A 24,386-nucleotide genomic window follows, 5' to 3' on the forward strand; every position below is an offset into this window, starting at 1 on the left:
CATAGATATAATATTCCCAAGCGATTAACTTGGAAAGATGGTAAAAACTTTCAACATTTTCATGATCTCATGCCCAAACCAAAACAGCACACATTACATGTATTTTATAAGAAAAGATTGTAGATAATAAAAAATCCTTTCTTCCAAACATTACATCAAATTCAAGAATATCAAACATATTTCATGGCAAAATATTCCAATCACAGTTTTTTTAATTTCCAGGGTGAATGGCCATCATAAACATTTTAAGTAATATGCCACCATCTAACAATCACCTCTTTAAATATTTACACTAACAAAAAAGCAAGATCATCTTAAAACCAAAAAAGTATTTGAAAATATAGATTCAATAGCAACAAAAGCGATATTACCTTGAATATAATGTATGGCTCATTTATTTCAATGTCAAAGTCATCAGAAAGATTTAAGTTCTTTGAAAGAACATCAATAGGCCTGGCTCGGCCCTCCCGCAATCTAATCTCTGACCGCACTTTACTTTGATCAAAATGGAACTGGCAAAGGTCAAAATGTATAATTCAATGAATCAATATACTAATAAATAATTCTTCATACATTCAAATTCCATATTGAGAAAATAACTTCAAATGCAACTACATTCAATCACATTATCATGAAAAGTAACACCTTCGTTAAATCTCAAGAACTTTAGACTCTTTCCTAATTCTTTTTCAACCCTGGCTACATACCACTTGAATAACTAAAAAAGTATTATATTTAGCGTGATGGAAAACAAGAAAGATGATGGCAAAACATTCTCCTACCTCTTCCTCTTTCTTTTCCCAATCCTGGAACTCAGCCCTAGCACGTTCTCTAGCCAACATGGCCTGCCATTCATAGGAAGAAAGGTCTAATTTTGAAAAACCAACATCATACTTCTCATTGCATAAACAAATTAGACAATAAAATGCAAAGCATCAATTGTCTCCAAGCCACAAAAACTTTTTCCACAGAAACATAATCTAAATATAATTGCATGCCATTATATATAGAATGCTTACCATTTCCTCCTCATGCTGAGCTTTTTCAATTGCTCTTTCCTCCCTTCGTTTTTTAACCTTCTCGATTTCTTCCTATAATATAAAAAGCAACAAAAACAGATTTTTGAAGGCCTCTGATTTAAAAAGAACCTAACTTACAAGATACTGTTTTAGCCCATCTCAAATTTCTAAGTGTGCAAAAGCATACATGCATTGGGGGTGCATGTGTGCTCATCATGTGACATGCCAGTCAAAGAAAACTTCTTGTTATGTAGCTTAATCTTCTGTATTCAGTTCTATCAACGTCCAATCACTTTGTTGTGAAAACTTCCCCTTTAGTGGGGTATTCAATATTCCTGCACTCTGATGGAACTCTAAAATTTGGCAAATTTTAGAGTCCCAAATATCATGCCAAAGGGAGAATTTTCAGATCTTACCCACTACTTATGTTCAAACAATATACTGATCAAGAGAATGTTGGAGACTCATGATTAAATATTTCTATTAATGACCCAAATCACAAGTGTCAGCATCAATGTCAAAACGGCGACTAGAAAAGATGCAGTTCTTGTATTACCATTATGCATAATGAAAGATGGAGGATTCAAACATACCTACCAGCATAGTATGGCAACAACATTCGCATATCAACACTGTTGTATTTAAATGAATCAAGTTCTTGTTGAATTATTAGCAATAGGTATTGAGATTGATTTGAGAAAACGACTATAGCAGGAAGCATATTTATTTGGTTTTGCTAAGCAGCACCCAAATCTCAAAGCCAACAACAATTCATTTAATCAGATATGAAGAAATGTTTTCAGTCAGTAAGGAAATAATACAAAACAATAATACTATATGAATACGTTGGCGATTAATAGAACTATACATCATGGCTTGAACAGTGACCAAATGATGAGCACATTTCTTCTATCTGAGATACACAGGCAACAAAAGATGGTGGCAGTGGATTTGATTCTGTACGAATTACTAATGGAAATATCATTGAACTCCTACCATTGTGGATTAGAGAACACATGCTATTGGTTAAATAGCAAGAAAAGTAAATACACTGAGTCCAACGAAGGACATACCACAAAAGATTATTTGGAGCAGACTAGATACATGAAAAAATAGCACATGGCTGGAGACTCATCACTGGATCTATAACAGGATCTCAATATTGCCTAGTACCAAAGAAGAGTTGATGCATATAACATACATGATAAAACATTATAGGAAGACAATTATCCCAATTAGGAGTCACCCTTCAAGCATGAGTATGTAGCAGGTACATGCACAAAAATAAGGCAAGGATAGCGCATTGAAACCAAGTAATTAAATAAATATGGCTTGTCACGCATCAATGAATAAAAGGAAATAGGAGCCCACGCAGAAAAGTGCCATCAAGATTCTCTTGTGCAGTGTATGCTCAGATCATTAAAAAGAGGTTCCATGTAACACTTAAATTAGAAAATGAATCAATCAAGTAGGAGCCAAGTCAGTTACAAGTATTTTATAAAGACCATCAAATACAGATGCCGTCGGGAAAATCAAATAGTGGCAAAAATCATATAAAAGGAAGCTTCGTGTCACAACATATCAGATGCGATACCAAAATTGGTCTCCATGATACTAAGCAAATACTCCAAAATTCTGTGCCTAATGTCAACAATGAACAGGCAGAGGGAAACTTTCTACATCATCATTCAATGCCATCAAATTAAGGTTAGAAGCAGCGGATTTACATTTCATATGGTGAAGCTCAACAAGCAACAACAGATTGTATCGCATAAAAACAATATCAATTAAAAACTACACCCAAGATTGCAGTATGTCACCGGTAATCTCTGTTGAAAGAAATATTCATTAGAATGATGAAGTTAATCAATATTTGTTTTAACGAAGGCACGATAAAATAATCATCAATGTGGTCGATGTTTTAAGTTTGTAGTTTCAGTCAGATTGATTCGATCATGAGATTTGTTGTTGTCAGTATATCATCATTTAGTTATATATTATATACATACTTATATATCATTATTATGTTATATATATATGGCTATATATTATATTATATTATATATTATTGTTAATATGTTATTTATATCTAATGATGATTAACCACAAGAAACATGTCTCTTCATGAGACATGTCTCTTCCTCTCATATTTATAAGTCATTCAATATGCATTTGGAAAATATCTATAACAATGGAAATATTATTACATTTGCAGACACGATCCATGTTACTCAACATGGTATCAGAGCCTAATTGCAAATGTAGAAAAAAAAAGTAATCTAAATGCTTAAGAAGAAATATGCACATTTGACTTATTGACAAGATATTAAGAAGCTTTCTCTAATGTCGAGCGCATAAACATTCAAATATTTATTGGCATGAAGTTTTCTTTAACATATGAATGGTGAACCCGAGTATAGCAATTTCGATACTTTGGAATGTATATAATTTGGGGTATTCAAGAAACAACATTCCTATTGACTAGAGATGCTATGATGAATAACTTGCAATGAAGAAAGAAGGCACATGCAAAGCCGGTTGGAGGACAAATGTGGTGTGAGTTGAAGACAGGATTGGCATCATGTGCATTTGTGGCCAAGTAAATTATTTGTGCATGAACAATGATATCGTGTTGGCCTGGCATGAGTATACCTTTTCTAATGTAGACTAACAGGGGAGAAATAAATCAATAAGAAGACAGCGACTCAGCATATAACTTGCATTTTGTCACATCATTCCAAATCAGTATTTGGTGTTTTGATTAAAATAGAGGCATCACAAGTTGATATGTTCTATCTGAGAATGAGATTATCAATATAGCAAAAGGTTACTCTCAACTATTCAATTGATCATGACAATGATTGATTGAAGATGCTATCTTTACCAATGTTGTCATGAAAAGTGGAGTTCTATACTCAAATATACAATGGTGATCAGGGTAATATTCACAGGTTTTGCAGCATAAGTTTCAGAATTGTGAATGTCACAGCCTCCACATTGTCCCAGTCAACATATCTGCATGGGTCCTATGATAAGAACGTCAAGATTACATGGATACCTGCCACCAACCAAGGGGTAGCCATATATAAAGGGATGCACAAAGTGCATATGGATTTTAAAGCTCTTCCTACGATCACCGACATGGAGCTTAGGTGTGATGAATAAATTGGTGACCCACCACAAAAGAGAATGCAAAGTCACCAAATCAAAACTCCTATCTCTAATATCTCATGGAACCGACGTGATGTTTGAAGCCATAGATATAAGGAAATTGGGTTAACGTAGACGATGAGGGCCCCTTGTGTTTCGAGATTGCAGAAATAGAGGAGGGGTGTATATAATTTATATCTTTTAAATGGAAGGGACAGATACGAAATGAGAATTGTGTGGAAAGCCATCAAATTCTCAAGATGGAATATAGGCAATGTTGACACTACACATGCCATTGTAATAGGATGGTTACAAAGGCAAGCGCATAGGTATCGGGTATAGATAAGAACCAAAACATTCTATTGTCTTCTCTTCGGAATGATGAAAATATGTTTTCTTCGGGAGCGATAGAATAAACCTTGTGCTTGATATGACTTATCATTAACGTTGCTGCCTTAAGAAGTATATGGAGTGACCGTCAATTAAGGAAGGAAATGACGGAAGTTATATTTATGAGTAAAAGAAAGTCTGACAAAAATCATCGAATACAAAATTGGAGAAGAGTGCTTCGTTCAAGAAATTAAGAAACCGTAAGAGTTGTCATGGAGAAACTAAATACTCTCGGTTGTAAAGATAAGGAATGATTCAAATAGAAACTTTTATATAAGAGATATAGAGAGGACTACACAAGAGGAAGTGTAATCTATTTTTGAAGATCCTTAAAATAAGATTTATGTCAATTGAAAAAGTGAGTGGGTGCAAATAAGAATGTGGAAATAAGATATATAGTTATATGCAATTGTAATAAATATAAAATTGTGTGAAGAAAATGTGGTCCATTGCAAGAGCATGCAAAGCATCAACACACGCTAGGAAAGAATGAGAGACATAGAGTCTCAGCAATGGAAATATTTTGAAGTCTCTATAAGAAGCCAAAGTCTGAGTAATCAAGTGCCTTATAAAGAGGAGCTATTTCTAGAGATACTACCTCTAAAGGATATTAAGTGGAACTCAAGATATAGAGAGAAATAAAAAAATAAAAAATTTCATCTTAAGAACTACCTTTATTTACTTTTTGTAGTTAAACTCTTCTATTTGTACTATACAAACCTTTTGTATTGATCTTTTCCTCTAAGAATGTTATTACAAGAAGAGAAAGATTGAAATTCAAAGGGAGACTGACAATTGAGGCAACCTTAAAAGAGAGGTAACATAAAGAGGATATGATTCAGTCAATCTTTAGTGATCTCAATCATATTGATTCAGAGGGAGTAAACCATGTTGTAATGGAATCTTTAGTAATCGATAAATTGTAAGAGTCAAAAGGGCTGTAATTCATGCAACTATGTGATTTTAATGGGCCTACCTCTTGTGTACATCATGAGAAATTGATGACGTAAATTGAACCATCTATGAGTCTCTCTCTTTGTTGTCCAATTTCAAAAATAGTGGGAAGTCCATCGAATAACATATTTATTACATCCTTTCTTCCTTTTCGCTAGTTCTTTTGCATCGTTCGTAAGCGGGAATACCCAATTTGGGAATAGAAAATGGTTTGAAGTTATTCTTTAAATATGCATATAACTATTGATGTAGTATCCATTCTTTTACAGCAACTGGCTCGTGTGCTCTCATATCTTACTCCATGGTAATAAAGGTTCCTATCATAATACAATAGCTTATGTTTGACCAACACCTTTTGATTACTAGGTTTCCCTTCTTCTCTAGTGCACCCAAGTGTGAGCCTTGCATCAGATATATTGTTTGCATTATCATTTATAGGATGGCAGAATCGTTGTTGTGATACCACTTGTAATGTCCCATTTCAGGACTATTATTAATTTGCTTTCAAATTCGTATTAGTTTGATAATTTCATTCCCATTTTTAGAGGGGAGATGTTCCATTCTCAAATAAATAAGAAGAAAATTCTGAATCTTCATGTACAAATAAGTAATATTATTTATGACATTTATCTCTCTCTTATTTGTAACTTCTATATATACTATAAAGTTTATTTGTCTTGATTTTTTCCTTTATGGCTGATGATGTTCTTACAGGAAAAGAAAGTTGATACTTTAAACATGTTGCTAGATATTGTGTAGACTCAACCTAATGATAGTAGCTCCAAAGACCCTAATGATCAAGATGGATAAAATGAGGCTGTCATCTTTGGTGATTAAGATTATGAGATTATTCTACATTAAGAGGGAGTATGACATTTCTTTGAAGGTAACACAGGAGCTTAGAAAATTGACACTCAGAGTGAGTCTAGAAATACATGTGGGTGATTGCATGATGTTGATGGGCCTACTCCTAATGTATACTATGAGGAAGTATTGACTTATCACTAGAAAATCTAAAGATTGATATCAAATTCAGAGTGAGTTCGACAGGCATTCTTGAGTGAAGAGAGTTTTTTGAGGAAGTAACTAGAGGACCTGATTTCCCAGGATTGATGTTTAGAGGGAGAAATTTTAAGATGCAATTGTTTGTAGATGATATTTTTTCTATAAGGTGAAGTTCTAAGAGAAATTCTTTGTAATGCGCTCTTCTCTATGAGAGAGAAGTATGAGGTGAAAACCCTTTGTTCCACCCTCTAGTAGCAACTATGGTGGGTCCACCCTCTGACTTGGTTCATGGTGGATATCATGTGAGTTACTACATGATGTTGTTGTAATTATGTCATGAAAGATGACGATCTTTCATTGATGTATATATTTAGAGGGGAGTTATTGAAAGGTGACAATCTTATCAATAACTGGACCTATTATCATAACAGACTACATTAAGTTGTCTTGGTGTGTTAGAAGTTATGATAACAAACAGAAGGTAACTATTGTAAGGTGAAGATCTTATCAATAGATGACCAACCTTCTAACACCAAAAGTGTTACAAGGTTATTGGTGTCATTGTTATTAGGCCGGATTTTGCCAGACACGTTGATATCCATCATCGTTATTAGGCCGGATTTTGAAGAACACCATGAAAATTATTGGTGTCATTGTTATTAGGCCAAATTTTGCCAAACACATTGATATCCATCATGGTTATTAGGCCAGACCTTGCTGGACACCATGAAAATTATTGGTGTCATTGTTATAAGGCCGGATTTTGTCAGACACATTGATATTCATCATGGTTATTAGGCCGGATTTTACCGAACACCATGAAAATCATTTGTTATGATTTTTAAGCCGGATCTTGTTAGACACCATGAAAATCATTTGTTATGATTCTTTAGGTCGGATCTTGCCAGACACCATAACTTAAATCTATCTTAGACCACACTTAAGGTAGCGTTTAATCTTGTATTGTATTCGCTTCAATTCCCTCTTTACTAAAGAGGGGTGTTGAGGAATTCAGCCTCATAATGAATTGAAGTGAATTCCATATGTTAAATATGCTAATATATCTATGTGTTGATGGATTCATGTTGATATCCTTAATATGTTGTAATGTCCTCATTTTTAGCAGATTCCTGCAATTGATCAGGTTAGTTCACCATTGCGACCCTTGTTAGCTGACAGTGGGATTGTGTGGTTATAGGCTTTCCAGTAGCCTATGGTGTGTTTTGGCTCTATTTGAGGGAATTATTATTTATAGTAAGTCAATCTATTGGTTCCGATGAGCTCAGTTGAGTTAGAGGAGTTGGAGGATACTCTCAGTTTTTATTTCGGGCTTCCAGTTTGAGCTCCAAGAATCTTGGAGGGAGCATCTATTTATAGTAAGTCACCCTGTTAGGTCCATTCATCATCTTTCATCATCAAGACCACTTTGATGTTGTCAGATTTTGATTTTGATGCCTCTTCAATTGTTTTCGCAAGACGAGTGAATTATTATTATTATTCATATAAATAAATTGAGGTTGTTATTTTTTATAGTGTTGTTGGTTGGTCACCTCAGTATCATAGCTCGTTGGAACCGAGAAGAAAATTTTTAAATCATGGGAACAAGAAACAGTGGCCTTACGTGTCAAAATTTTAAGTTATTGTGGAAAAGGTCATTTTCAGAGCTAAAAGCAATTAATAAATCAAATTTTAATGGCACTTTATTATATTTTAATGTTGTGTGTGGGAAGCTTCTTAAGCGAAGTTCATTTAGGAAATTTTGTGTCATTGCAGATTATAAATATGAGCCCATTTGATGAGTAAAGCATCTAATTATTTGATTATCTTATTTTTCTCTTATTGTCTTTCTAACATTTATGAGTTTGAAGTTTGTGCCCTTGCTGAAGTATAGGGTTTGGGATCTAAAGCTGAAGTATCGTAGATTTAATTCTAAGAATCCACAACTGAGGTATTGTGAACTTTTGAGTTTTATTATCATCTCCTCTTTCTGTATTACTTGTGGCTGAGGAGAATTTATACAATTGAATATTATAATTTCTCTGTTGTTGGACAAAGGCTAGTCTACAGATTGGAGTTTCGTAATTCTGGATATCCAAGTTTGTTCATTTTGCATCAAAATTCATGTGCTGGATTTACAACTTGAATGCCAAGGGTTCTTATATTTGGTGTGATTTCTATATCAGTTTTAGGCAGCATTTGTAAGGGTAGATTGTGAACGCCAAATTGAAATTGGATCAGGTGGCTTTCAGTTTGACTTTGCAATTACATTCTAGGGTAAAGATCAGGTTCTTAATTTGTAAAATTTAGTTTATATTACATAGTTTGGAAGTAAATAGGCTGGCTTCAAATTCTGATTTATAAATTTATAATCAGCCAACAATTAAATTCCCTTTTCATTATATTGCTATATGGTTTGTTGATGAATGAATTTAGAGGCTGGTGTGAATCATTTTAGAATTGTTAATTGGCGTTTGGTATTTATTTATGCAAAACTTATAAGTCCAAAATTAAGTAAATTTCTTATCAGTTTGTCGTACATCCTAATATTGTGTTTGAAAATTTAAGACATCATAGATTCAATGGTAATTGAGCTACTTGCAAAGTGTTTGACAAAATGTCAAACCATCGAAATGTGAAAGAAATTTATGCTTGATTTAGCTATAACCAAACAGGGTTATTACAGTGGTATCAGAGCGGTTTCCTGCCAGCCTGCACGAATTGGGCTCTGTCTTTATTTTGTTTAGTGCTGACTTTGAAAATTTTCAGATCTGATTTCTAGAGTGACCAGTAGTTTATTTTCTCCAGCTATGGACAGACATAGGACTGGCAGTTCTACAAGTCAATGGAGTAATAAGAAGTTAGCGTAAAAATGAATGCTTTGTAGGAGAGTATGGAGAAACTTAAGCTTCATCAACAAAGGTTGGCGGAGAGCTTGTTGGATCCAGCAACAGTTGAGAGGGCAGCAAGGTATATGGTTTCCGCCTTTAGGAGGCTGACATCAATGTTGCAGGGAAAAAAGCTTGAGTTTTTCCCGACAAGTGTCCATGATGCTGATGTACCTATATTTAGTACGACGCTTGCTAGCCCCATCTGCAATGTTGATGATGGACTCATTTCACAGAGATCAATAGATGTGTCAGTACCCTTGGTGGATAGCGGCATTGAGCTTCAGCAGGTTGAGACTCCCAGAGTTGTTGTAGCTAGTGCAAAGACAGTTGATGCAATTGTTACTACTGACACTTCTGGCTCTCCAAGAGGGAATTATTATTGGAGATTTGTATGTGAGTTATCATAGTGCTACTCCAATACAAGAGGCAATTGCTTCCTTAGGTGGGATCAACGCATGTTTGGAGCCACCTAGCTGTGATGTTGGTGATTTGAATGTTACAGTGGAGTCAGTAGATGTGGGTTCATGCTCTAGTGTTATTGATTCACAACTCGGCATTGAGTCATGTGTGCAGTATCGGGTATCAACAATTGAGGCTTTATTAGGAGATGTGATGCAGATAGTATGGACACATCTGATGATACATTTGATGATGCTATGAGTTGCACCAGGTACAATATTCCTTGCCAAGTACCAACTGATGGCTCCGAGGAGGTTTTGGATGGGTCCCAAGATCGATGTTTAAATGATCTTACATTTGAGGTGGAAGCTGAGACATGTGAGGAGATTGATATTGCGAGGGCTTCCATTTCTTCGAATGAGGAGATGTGTGAGGGTGATGGTACACGTATGAGTGATCTTGTGGTGGGCAATTCTAATTCAATTTCCTATCATAGTGCAGTTATTGAGACAGAGAGATTGCTTAGAAGTCAAGGGTTACAAAGACATCATGTGACCAGTCAGTTGAAGGTGAGTGATAGTGACATTTCTTCAGCTCTCGGGCATCATGATGTTGTCCGTTAGATGCTAGCTACATCTGGTTGGGGTGCTCCTATGTCTGATGAGCGCAATGATAGTACTCTTTCTCTAGCAGAGGTTCATACGCTTTGAGAAGCTGTCAGGATCTTGAAGCATAATTACAAACAGCTAGTTGCTAATCGGGATTACCTCCTGGAGTGGGGTAACACCTATCATGGGACATTGTTAGAGAAAGAGGAGGTGGTGGAGCTCACCCAAGAGCTTGAGGTGACTGTGGACTCTCTTCAGTCTACTCAGTTGACTCTTCAGGAGTCACAATCATGATTGGGAGAGGTGACCATAGAGTTGGAGCATATTCGGACCATACCAACCCCAGATCTAATTCATTTGCATATTGTGGCTGGTGGTAAATTTGCTTCTATAGTTGGGGATGATGGACGTGATGATGTGGCAGACACATCCATTTCAGATATGGTGCAGTAGGTATGGATGAAGTGAGTTTCTGTTGGAAGCAAATCTATTTTTTCATCTCATACAACCAATAGCATTGGACAATTGGCAGTGACACATTTTCAGAGGGATCAACTATGGGTTGCAAGGGAGTAGGTTGATGCTTCCACACATAATTTCTATTGCACAGAGTCCTTCATGAAGTATCTATTGGAGAGTTTAGATGTGAGGGAGGATTCATATAGAGTGTATGAGGGTACTCTCATCCGAGGCTCTCGTGCTATTCAGAGGTTGGTGGGAGAGATTGTAGAGACTCTATCTACTATGCTTCCCCAGAGGGATTTCGAGGTTGGGTTTGTTGAGAGGGTTATCCAGGATCCTTCTCGACCAATAGTTCAGAGTCGGAGATTGGAGCTATCTCTTGATTCCCAGTTTGATGATGATGAGCCCTTGACAGAGATCGGGAATTTTTATCGGCATTACACTGTGAATGAAAGATTTTTAATGACGTCCACGAGGCCATAAGCCTAAGGGACCCACATAGAACTCCTAGTCAGTCTGATGTGATTTCTGTAGCCTATCTCTTTTGTTGTGAATCTGCATAAGTAAAATGGCCCCCTTGAGGAGTCTTGGTCCTTCAAAGAGGTCTTTTATGTTGTTCACTTTTAACGTTTCTTTGTGTTGGCTGCGAATGTCTTCATATGCCATACAATCCTTCAAATAGTGTCACTCTGTTTCCACCACACCCTCATTGCAAAATCTACAAATTATGTCCTCCCACTCTTCCTTAGGGACCTTCCATCTACCAATTTCACATCTCAATCGGTGGGAACCAGATCTCAATTGAATGATTAGGATTTTTGCCTTTCCTTTGATCCCGGCTCCTAAATATTCTTTGTCGTCATGTTCACATGTGGGATTAAATTCTTTGACATAATAGGCTTTTTTTCTACCTAACTAGTTTGCCCACATGACAAATCTGACTTTTCTTGCCACCCATTTTTTTATTTCAGAATTGTTTTCTGGGCATTCTTGGTAGTCAATGTTTCATTTATTGAACCATTTATCGTTTTGTTTCTTCCATGTCTTCTTCTGACGAGCCAGTGCTCCATCAAACACCCTACTAGGCCAGCAATGTGCATCCATTTTACTCACCTTTAAATAGCGGAGCAATTTAGCAATTGTCGAGGCCTCCACCGGTAACATGCCCGCCTTCGCTAAAATAATCTCGTATGGGAGTATAGATTTGATTTTGAAATTAGTTGTGATGCAGTGTTTCTGAATCCTTTCAATTTGTCGCCATTTATGGTTTGATACGTTGCTCCCCCATACCTCACTGCTATATAAAATAATTGGTATCACTAGCAACCAAAAGAGGGTTTTCTTAGTCTTCCAATCCCATAACTCTGTTGTCCTACACCTGTTTTGAAGAAGATAAGATGCCTTCCATCCCCCTTGTATCCTTTTTGATCTACATATTTCCCAACAGAGCTGGTAATGGAAATCTATCCCCAAATACTTGTATTCTTCTACAATTTTTAGTGCTTTGTCATCAAATATGAAAGTGCATTGTTGTTTTCTCTTCCTCAAGGAAAAGACCATGATCTTGGTCTTAGAAGTGTTGACCTCCATCCCTACTTCTGTGCAAAAGGTTTCTAAGTTCTTCAAATGTTCTCTTAGCCCTTGTGCTGTTTTAGCAATGAAAATGAGGTCATCGGCATATAAAAGCAATCTGATCACATATTCAGCCAGCTGAATTCCCTCTCCATTGGCTTTGTTTAGCCACTCTTCTAACTTGTCAATATAGAGGCCAAACAAGGTAGGCAATAATGGGCATCCGTATTTAACCCCTATATCACTGCCAAAGCATTCTAACATGCCCACTTTGGTTCTGATTTTCGCTTTAACCTATTTGTAAAGTTCATAAACAGCAGCTCTATACTCTGTTGGGACCTCTAATTCTTCTATCCTATTCCATAACTTATCCCTAGGGACAATGTCGAAAGCTTTCTTAAAGTCAACAAAGCAGAAAAAAACCTCATCCCCCTATTTATCCCACGTTTTTTCTATGAGGAACCTTAGGGTAATGCAGTGATTAATGGTGGAATGTTTTGGCTTGTCCCATAGCTCTTTTCCCTTCTTTTTCTACCCATCCGCTAATTCTCCACTCTACCATACTCTCGTAGAGTTTTCTTAATAGTGGGTTTACCATGATGGTGCGATAGTTGAAAGGGTTGTTGACATCCCTGCTCTTATGGAGAGGAATAACTACACTGGTGGTCCACTCCATGGGAAAGCAGCCTTGCGTGACCATATTAAAAATGTTCCTAATGTGTGGAGTCAACAAATTTGTCCCCCACTTTAGAAATTCAGCCTACAACATATCAATATCCTGAGCTTTTCCACTTACTAATCTCCTTATCCCTACAGTAATGTCTTCATCAGAAAATAGTTCATCTGAATTGTTGGTTGTGAGGAGTGAAACTTTGTCCTCCGGTCTCTCATAAAGAGTCCTTACATACTCTAATCATTGAGAATCCGTAATTTTATTTTCAAACTGTTTCCTAGCTTGTTGTAACTTCCTCCCAAAATCTTTAAGATTGTGCTTTCCTAACATGATTAGCTCCTTCCTCTGATTAATCACATATTCTTCTTTTTTGGATTTGATCAGTTGTTTGTTTTCTCTAATGATTGTTTTGTTTTCATTTCTCCCTTTAAATTTCCTTTTTGCGGCCTTGCATTCTTCGTCCTACCATGGATTAGCCGAAAAGGTGTTTGAGATGCTCTTCTTTATCCTTGTTCTCTTGCAACCCTTTAGTGCTTCCTTAATTAGTGGGATTAGAAAACTGCTACTGATATGAATTTTCTTATCACTGTTTTCCTTGATATTCGTGATGTCATGATGCATTTGGAGCTATTGTTCAAGAGCGGTGCAAAATATCTTTTTATTATCGTTGTTTATAAGAATCTTGCCCTCTTTATGTCCTTTTGTGCTTTCATCTAGGACCTAATCACTTTTCAGTCTTTTGACCTTTATATTGTATTTAATACAGAGAGGCATATGGTATGAATTTAGTTCTATGGGACACTATTTAATTCTGAAATCAACTACTTTGGTGATGATTGATTACAAACATATTAGATAGTCTACCACACTTTGTTCGTTATACGTTTTACAAGTAAATTTATTTGATTTAGGCCACATCTTCATACCATTACACACAACTAACCCGTGGAGGTTGCATAGCCCTAAGAGTTCAACCCCAAAGTGAGACACCACCTTTTTCATCCTGAGAAGTTTGTTTGTTGATATTGTCATCATCTTCTTTTAGCCAAAAAGGAATATTGTCCTCTGTTAGATCGTTGTCCAGTTGAATTGCCTGGTTACTCGTTGTCCTAGCATTAAAATCTCTTAGAGCGATCGTGTTACTAGTTAGAGGTAGAGGACTTGGCTTCATGTCAATGTGGGTTGGCTTCAATTTCATACCATCCATTATGGGATGGGTTAGCACCATCTTTTGCAGATGGGATTGACAGCTGCAAGTTAGACCCCTTGTAGTATCTACACACCCGGGACAATTTGGCAGAGGTTGGAGTTGGTGGTAGTGTTTCAATTACCTATGGTTGTTACCATCTCCACAATGCAATTGGGTGTGAGTATTAGTTTAATGGGGACTCGGGTGTGGACAGAGTTGGATTGAGTTCTGATAGGTAGTCATCACCATCAGCATCTACAGTCAATTTCTAGATGATTCTGTCATTCGTATCAATTATCTACAAGAGTTTCTTGTACACAGCAACGATAGTACGCAGTTCTACCTTTGGGATCCAAGGGAATTGTGATGTTCATTTTGCTTCGGGATTGCTGGGGGACAAGCAATCTTAGGGAGGGAGGACTGTAATGTCTCCATTTTTAGCAAGTTCCTACAGCTGGCCAGGTCAGTTCACCATCTGGCCAAATCAGGTCACCAACACGACCCTCGTGAGCTGACAATGGGATTTGAGGGTCTCAGTTGTGTGGTTATAGGCTTTCCAGCAGCCTACGGTGTGTTTTGGCTCTGTTTGAGGGACTTACTATTTATAGTAAGTCAATCTGTTGGTTCCGATGAGCTCAGTTGAGTTAGAGGAGTTGGAGAATGCTCTCAGTTTTTATTTTCGACTTCCAGTTTGAGCTCCAAGAATCTTGGAGGGAGCATCTATTTATAGTAAGTCACCCCGTCAAGTTCATTCGTCATCTTTCATCATCAGGAGCAATTTGATGTTGTCAGATTTTGATTCTGATGCCTCTTTAGTTGTTTTCGCAAAATGAGTGAATTATTATTATTATTCATATAAATACATTGAGGTTGCTATTTTTGACAGTATTGTTGGTTGGTCACCTCAGTATCATAAGCTCATTGGAACCAGAACGAAAAGTTTTAAATCATGGGAACAAGAAACAGTGGCCTTACGTGTCAAAATTTTAAGTTATGGTGGAAAAGATCATTTTCGGAGCTAAAAGAAATTAATAAATCAGATTATAATGGCACTTTATTATATTTTAATGTTGTGTGTGGGAAGCTTCTTAAGTGAAGTTCATTTGGGAAACTTTGTGTCATTTGGAGAATATAAATATGAGCCCATTTGATGAATAAAGCATACAATTATTTGATTATCTTATTTTGCTCTTGTTGTCTTTGTGACATTTATGAGTCTGAAGTTTGTGCCCTTGCTGAAGTATAAGAGTTTGGGATCTACAGCTGAAGTATTGTAGATTTAATTCTGAGAATCCATAACTGAGGTATTGTGAACTTTTGAATTTTATTATCGTCTCATATTTATGTATTACATGTGGCTGAGGAGCATTCATACAATTGAATATTATAATTTTTCTATTGTTGGACGAGGGTTTAGTCTGCAGATTGGAGTTTCGTAATTCTGGATATCCCAATTTGTTCGTTTTGCATCAGAATTAGCATGTTGGATTTACAACTTGAATCCAAGGGTTCTTATATTTGGCGTGATTTCTATATCAGTTTTGGGCAACATCTGTAAGGGTAGACTGTGAAGGCTAGATTGAAATTCGACCAGGCGGCTTTCAGTTTGACTTTGCAATTACATTTTACGGCAAAGACCAAGTTCTTAATTTGTAAAATTCAGTTTATATTACATAGTTTGAAAGTAAACAGGTTGGCTTCAAATTCTGATTTATAATCAGCCAACAATTAAATTCCCTTTTCATTATATTGCTAAATGGTTTGTTGATGAATGAATTCAAAGGCTAGTGTGAATCATTTCAGAATTGTTTATTGCCGTTTGGCATTTATTTATGCAAAACTTATAAGGCCAAGTTAATTTGTGATCAGTTTGTTGTACGTCCTAATATTGTGTTTGAAAATTTAAGACATCATAGATTCAGTGGTAATTGGGCTGCTTGCCAAGTGTTTGACAAAATGTCAAACCATCAAAATGTGAAAGAAATTGATACTTGATTTAGCTATAACCAGACAAGGTTATTACATATGTCATTCTAGGCATATCTCTTCATATACTCAAGAGCATAATGTGTTATATATCAATCCTCCCTAAGAGGGAGTGTTTTATGTTTGTAGTTTCAGTCAGATTGATTTAATCATGAGATTCATTGTTGTTGGTAAATCATCATTTAGTTATACATTATATATATACTTATTATATTATATATATATGGTTATATATTATATTATATATATTATATATTATTGTTAATATGTTATTTATATCTAATGATGATTAACCACAAGAAACATGTCTCTTCATGAGACATGTCTCTTCCTCTCATATTTATAAGTCATTCAATATGCATTTAGAAATCTATAACAATGGCAATATTTTTACATTTGCAAACACGATCCATGTTACTTAACAGTCGATGCTCGAAGATGGTGTTATGTGAAAACAAGTGATATATACAGTTGCAGAGATAAGTTAGCAGACATCAAATGCCAAGTGCAAGAAGACCATAAGGAGTTCTATTTGAAAAAATGATTGTATGATTGCTACAAATAAAAAATATTATTATTACAATAATATAGAAGATGGTCTAGTAAACCGATGATAGAGAAACTAATCTATTCGAATATATGATTAATGAAAATTGAAGACTTAAGGAAACATGTGATTAATTGAAAGAAAGGTTCCGTTGAAACTGTTAAAAATGTTAGCTTCTTAGTGAATTAAAACATCTAAATAAAATGATTATTCATTTTCATTGTCATATCTATCTATCTATCTATCTATATATATGTATTTGTGTGTGTGTATGTGTGTGTGTGTACACAAACACACACACACACATATATATAATCTATCATAAACTTATACTGCAGAATACCGATTATCCATGAGAGTTTATTTATTAATGACTTGTCATTCATATATAATATAAGGTATTTGGATCATGAATATTGTTTGTATTAACTAAATCAGACTCTTATTCTCACACAACATTTGAGTATTAGGTGTCTTTGCTTTGGCACACACCGATTGAGTATCGGGTGTCTTTGCTTTGGCTTATACACCGATTAGTAATTGAGTGTTTTGTCTTGCCTTACACCAATTAGTATCGGGTGTTTTGTGTTTAGTTATGAGGTGGTGCAATTAAATACATGTTGAGGCATGATCACATAGGGTCATGCCCCTACGTGATTATGTTTCAACATATATATACTTTCTCTATTCAATCTACAGATCATATCAATAACAGTGGCATATCGATCTCAAGTTAATCAGAATATTACAACTCATATATTGAATATATATTGTATTTACATGAATTATTATATCAAGAAATCTAATCACATACTTTAGTAATGATCATTATTAGACACATATAAAAGGAAGAAGTCAAGCATTCAAATTAGAAACTCAAGGTTCTCAAGGATCAAAGTAATCTCAAAACTGAAATCACATTTGTTTAGTCTCCTCCAATAAAGATCTTTTAAACTTTGCAGAAAAGATACGTCCTTCCAAATATATATATATGTCTTTGTTGAAGGAACAAAAGAAAAAGAAAATATTTTTTATGAAAGACACATCATTCGAACAAGCAACTATAAGATGTAATATATTTATTTGTACAGAAGGAAAGTGAGTCTTAATATGACTCTGTAATATGATTTCAATTATTTTATTTTAATAATAAAATAAAATGTTGTTTGTTTATTATTAAAGGCATGGAGAATTAAACTGTAGATGATTTGTCCTTTATAATCATTTTTCAAATTTTGTATACAATTTAAATACAAGATAAGTGGACATGGTCATTTAGCATCTTGAATGTGATCATCATAGATATAGTGAAATATCAAATTGTTTTTGTATCTATGTCCAGTTTGTCTCCCTACCAGAAGAGTTAAAGTTCAATTTGGACTAATTTAAGATTGCATATATATTTGATCTGTCACATCTTGATTATTTAATTGTTGACAATATAAGAGCGTAGAATTTTATAAAGTTGTATGTGAAAATTTTCATTGTAGTTGACTCTAGTGCCAAGATGAGCAATTTGATCTGCCGCATCTTGATTATTTAATTGTTGACAGTATAAGAGCATAGAATTTTATAAAGTTGTACGTGAAAATTTTCATTGTAGTTGACTCTAGTGCCAAGATGAGCAGAGGCACTGGTCCTTTTATTATTGAAGTCAAAAAATTTATACCTTCCTTCTTACAAGCATCAAATCCATTATTGACAAACATTATACAAAGCATCCAAACATTTTAAACATTTAGCATTCAGTTTTAATTTAATTGAGTTCAAGGACTTTGCCAACCGAAGAACTCTTCAAAGCTTAAATTTGCTTTAGAAAAGCTCTAAACCAAGTAATCAAGTTCGAGGAGAAGGCCTACCCGCCTAGGTGTAGCGGAGCCTAAAGTGCATGGGAATCAAGGTGATTCTCGTTCACTGGCTAAATCTCACTGTGGAATCCTATCGGAGAAGTGGCAGGCTCTTGGATTTCCAATCTGTAGTTTTGGAAACCAACGCATTCATCAACTCCATCCAAGTTACATGTGAAAGAAAAATTATAAAATACAGCTTCCTTCAGAAGAAATGTCACATGTAGATTGACAAATAAAAGATCCAAGAAGTTGTGAAAGGTGCTTTCCGAATGAGCAATGAATAGGTTGCCTGTTATGGAACACTACCAAGGTGACCTTGCATCACCAAGACGAATTTTATCTCCATATATTAGTCATGGCTTGTAATGTTCCTGAATTTTAAGACACACGATGTGATAAATTTTAATTAAAGATTGAAACTTATCCAAATTAGCGTTCACCATATTCACAAGTATACAGAATGGGTCTATAGCAACAACAGTCAACAAGCTATTCACATAGAAATAACTAATCTAAAATAGAGATAGTGACATGGTTGAGAGATATGGTTAACAACAGGGTCAACGGAATCAAGGATCACGACAAATGACTACATATCAACAAAGACAATCAAGGCTTATACCACATCAAAGCAAAGAAGATAAAGAAATGAATGAAAACAAACACCTAGCCACCTATATGGGAGTCGGTAGGGAAAGAAATAAACGCTAAAGTAGTCAAACATGGTTTATAGAGACATGGACTCGTGAAACATATCAATGAAGAGCCAAGTGGAATCCACGTGAAGATGAAATTATTACATGAGAGATAATCATCAACAACCACCTCAATAATAGATCGTACATATATTGAGGTAGTCAAATATAGTAACAACGATGCTTATAAGGGAAGACAACTAATCTATGAGATTGAAGGATACATTTGTTAAAGTTGGAGGATTACTGCAAATGTAATAATACTGCCTATGATTTTTGTATGTTTGAATGCAGCAATCTCTCTTGCATTTATGTTTGGGAATGAGGCAAAGAGAGAGACATGTCTATTCGTTATGGTGAAAATTATATGATAATAATAATAATTCATTATATATATATATATATATATCTATCACATAAGATATATATTCAATATTTTAGTCTCATAGGATTTATTCGACAGAAGCAACAAACATCAACACTCCCTCTTAGCTAGGGAGGATAAACACAAGACAGATATTACACCATTGGTAATATTAGGAATGGCAAATTTTAAGGATATCTTTGATCGGAAGATCTCCACCATTTTGATATCAATATTGGTATCCTAAGTATTGGCCTCCTGAATATCACGTCACATGACGTTCACCAAGTGCTTATGATATATCTATACAAACAACTCATAGAGCATCAATTGAATGGCATCTAACACTTAGTTGTTGATTTACAAGATATAATCCATCATGATCTGTTTCAACATTTATATAAAATGTATATTATGATTTATGTTATTGTACGATTGTCACCTTCCAATAACTTCCGCAAATATAAGTGATAATCATTTGGAAGTTGTCATTTCCTCATGATGTGCACAAGGGGCAGGCCCATACCCACGTGACATCAAAAGTTTACATAAAGTCACCACAAATATTGTCATGTGGTGCTGTCGTGACATCCACCATGAACCATATCAGAGAACAAGGTTTTCATCTCAAACTCATCTCTCATAGAATGTATTACGTGGGATTGTGTAATATCCCTTTCCGGATATTTTACCAAAAAAACCCTTGATATAAATGTGCAGTTTTCAAAAGCGAATAGAAGACCAATACTTGATACAATTTCTAAAACTTTAATAGATTTATAACCAGCAAAGTTGAATACAAGAAAACTCAGAAAAGTTTGTTTATTTCCTCCAATATTCAAAAATACATACATGCACCAGGAATTAACACAAATAACCGCCAATTATGTTACTATATTGTACAACAGCAATAAAACAACACTCAACAATCCAGAAAATCCAATCTTATAAACAGAAATAATAGTCAGATTGGCAAATGTAGATAAAACCTGTAAGAAGGCTAGGTTTGCGTCCAACCTTCAAATGCTTCTTCAAGGGTTTGCATCCTAGAAGAAATAACCAACAATTGTTTACAGCTCCCAGATTAATATTTGTTTGAATATTATAATCTTTCATATATCCCATGTAGAGTCTGTTGTACCTTTATTACTTTTCCCAATGTGATGCATGCTCTTTTAGGCAATGTGGGATAAAGCACCTTTTTTGTCCTTTAGTCAATTAAGTGAATATAGTATCTTTTTAAAATAAAGTGACAAGTTAAATGACTTTAATAGTGACTTAGGTAGGAAACCATATAATCATCAAGCATTAAAATAGCTGACCAAATGAACTCAAATAATCACATACAATAGCTTGTTGGAAAGCTCTCGGCCAGACGCTTCCAAACCAACACTGAAGTACCAAAAATACTATGCTCTATTTACTTACTAAAAATAGTAAGTATCCGAACAACCTGCCAAACTGTTCTGATACGTTTGAAATCGGAAATGCCTAGGCCAAACCTCGAATTGAACCCTGTAAAGAACCTTTTCGCCCCTAAAACCTAGGCCAAGCGAGCCAATACACAGAATTATAATGTCCCAGAAAAAGGGGACATTACAAGGCCTCCCTTCTCAAAGATTGTTTGCCCTCAAGCAATCCGCTCATACCTGCAGAAACCAAATGCCAAGATCCCATAGTCGCCTTGAGAAGGAGATTCTACTCCTCAGTCAATGTAACCTGGCATGCATCATCCCAAATCCCGAATGGCAAAACAGTACAATAGGAATCGATGGGCCAAATAACTGAATGTCAGGATCCCAAGTCTCACCATAAAGGGACACCAACTGCCATGTGTTGCTGCCTTGTCTGCCAAAACCCTCAGTCAACATGAAGGCCCCACTCCATGAGTGATTCTGCGAGTCTCGACTGTCAAGTAAAGATGGGAGCTCAATAATATACCAATATCCACCACAAGATGATAACAACCAAACTCTCCTCCTAGCTCCCCGATGAAAAGCAATACCTAGGGATACTCCATCTAAATCTCAAGTGAGAACTCGTGCGCTATCTAAAATACCATTGACCAGTTCTCGAAATACATGAACCACTGTATTACTATACCACTCCTGTAATATCTGTTCCAATGTCAATGATAAATCCGGCCAATCCGACTCCACCATCATATCACTCTGGTGAAAAAGGAGTAATCCTAATCTCTGGAACTTTGCTATGTCAGAAAGCTGAAACACACAGATCATAATCATGTGACTGTGTAGCAACACAGCATAATCCGCCAGATGTAAGATACTAATAACACCTGGATTCCCGACAACCCAAGAAACATGATCCTAAGTAAATGAAAGAGTGGTGAGTGAGTCACCAACATCATGAGTGCTAACACTATCTTCAATACCTTGCTGAAATAAAAATGTAGACACCTCAAGTGGAACGTAGGGCAATGTGTGATCTCCCCACTCACCTGCAAATAACTTGTTGACCCTGAAAGGCCAAATAGAATCAGCGAATATATTACCAACATACACAGGCAAATCACTGATAGTAGAAATATACCAACAAGAAAAATCACCAATCAACAAGTAGGATGTGGCCATCTCGTAAGAGCTGAGTGATAAATCTCTGGGTAAGCTGAAAAAATCCTCAGCGCATGTGAAGGATAAATCTGAGCTTCCTACCCCACCATAAGTACTCTCACTAATGTCTTCATAAGAGGATGGTTCACCATTAATTGAAATTTCTGAATTATCCTCACTTGTTGTATCACTAACCATGTGCTCATGTGAAGATGTACAGCTGTTGTTATAAAAATCAAAATTTTCAGATTCATCAACTTGTTGATCCATAGAATTTTTCTCACCATAAAAAGTCTCAAATGGGAAACATGTGATTGAATCACATTGTTTGCCTTCACATATACCCACTTTATGAATTCCTTCAATGATTTGCGTGATTTCTTGTGCCCTTGAACCCTGGTTATCTTTCTCATAAGTGGCTGCCTCACTCATTTGATTTTCAGTTTTGTGGATGGAATAATGTGTTAAGCTCAATTGAACGCATAGCTCATCTACCTCACTCTCCTTGTCCCTTCCAAATTTTATTGCTAGATCTCTATCCATTAATAGTTGCAAGTACTCATATTTTATCATCTTCAAAGTTTTAAAAATAGTATGTAAAAGGGGACTTGTGATACCACATGCATTCTCATGCCTCTCTTCTATCACAATCTTCCATATGAGATCCTCAATCAAATTGAAAGAATCATCCATCCTCGTCAACACTTGGACAATCTTGTCCTCTTTGACCAAAAGCATATCCAATAAGTCAAGGAGTGATAATGTTTTTTGACTATCTCCTTCAAACATAAGTGGGTTGTTCTCCACAGAATTTTCTGATTTTTCATCACTTAGAGGAACAACATTTTCAAATATATCCTCTAACTCAACGTGTGTTAGATCATCTATCCTGCCAACATTGCGGTCCATTTGCTCCTCCTTGAAACTTGATATAATTTCCATCCTAGTATCATTATAAAATTCATCCAAGTTAATTTCCATGTCACCAAATAAGATGTTGGAGTTGCCAATATTGGCGGTTTGGTCAACTCTACTGCATGGGCCATTAACCTGCTCATCAGAAGGACTAGTGTAAATAGCTCCATAAGATACTTTTCTCCTAATTACCTGTTAGTATACTTTGTGTCATCATTAGTGCTACTATCAGGTTGATTGATATCTTCCCTATGCAAATCTCTGTAACTGTCCTCTGCAAGGCCAATTCATAATATTTGTTTCTCATCATATCCGTCTTGTTTTGCAGTTCTAGCTGAAAGTCCACATAATTAATGAAGGGTAATTCTTTCTGAATCTGTGGAGGAAATTTGTTGTACTCATCATATATGCTCATTATTTCAGCCCTCATATCAGATTGAAAATTTTGGGCTAACTATTGTTGCAACTTATAGCCAGGTATTTTTCCCATTTTAATCCTGTTAAGCAGTTTGCAAGCTTGCTGATACAATGCTTCAATTTGTGCAGTAATAATGTATGTTGTTGTTTGGACTACTAGGATGTCTTTGCAGTAACTCCCATTTACAATTTATGTCCCAATACTTAAATTGCATAGGTCCAGATTTTCAAACATATTAAATTGCACGTAAAATAATGCATTCTACAAATTTAAAAAGCACACTATGGGATACCACTGTAATAATCTTAACTGCATTCACTAGTAGAGTTCTGAAATCTGTAACTGGAGATTTACATCAAACAGTTGCCATGAATAATCCATTTAGAATTACCTGCAATCATAGTTCCAAAAATCGCCTTAAATCGCCAAAATCACCGATTTGACGATAAAATTCATGACTCACGATTTTTTTTTGGATCGAAAATCGCCGGCGGTGATTTTTTCAAGTGAATTGCCTGAATCGCCAATATTGGTGATTCATGGCAAAAATTGCCCAAGTGTATCGCCAAAAATCGGTCGCAACAGCAAGCATGTAAAGTTGGACTTTAAAAAAAAACACATGTTTTATTTGCTTTCTTATTTGTCTTTCCTCTTTGTTATAACCCTAAAGAGCCTTCTATTTGCTTAGCATGAGTAAAAGAGAGGAAGAGTGAGAGAGAAGAAAAGAAA

The 24,386-nt window shown here is 35.5% G+C and overlaps 1 protein-coding gene across 2 annotated transcripts in view; it reads right to left on the reverse strand.

The window, feature by feature from the left end:
- Window positions 1–24,386, reverse strand: part of LOC149562077 (cactus-binding carboxy-terminal, cactin) — a 203,787-nt gene that overhangs the window by 97,198 nt on the left and 82,203 nt on the right. Inside the window, exons 4-6 of one of the 2 annotated variants that reach the window (XM_089825616.1) lie at window positions 1,020–1,091; window positions 783–845; window positions 372–512 (exon numbers count right to left, since the gene is read on the reverse strand). The exons of the other annotated variant lie outside the window; for it this stretch is intronic. Coding sequence (XP_089681742.1) covers window positions 372–512; window positions 783–845; window positions 1,020–1,091 — 276 coding nt within the window. The remainder of the gene's footprint in view (window positions 1–371; window positions 513–782; window positions 846–1,019; window positions 1,092–24,386) is intronic. 2 annotated transcript variants of the gene reach the window in all.

This window comes from Cupressus sempervirens, chromosome 4 (genome assembly GCF_028749045.1).
Source record: "Cupressus sempervirens isolate cs-2001-9-10 chromosome 4, ASM2874904v1, whole genome shotgun sequence".
NCBI classification, from domain to species: domain Eukaryota; kingdom Viridiplantae; phylum Streptophyta; class Pinopsida; order Cupressales; family Cupressaceae; genus Cupressus; species Cupressus sempervirens.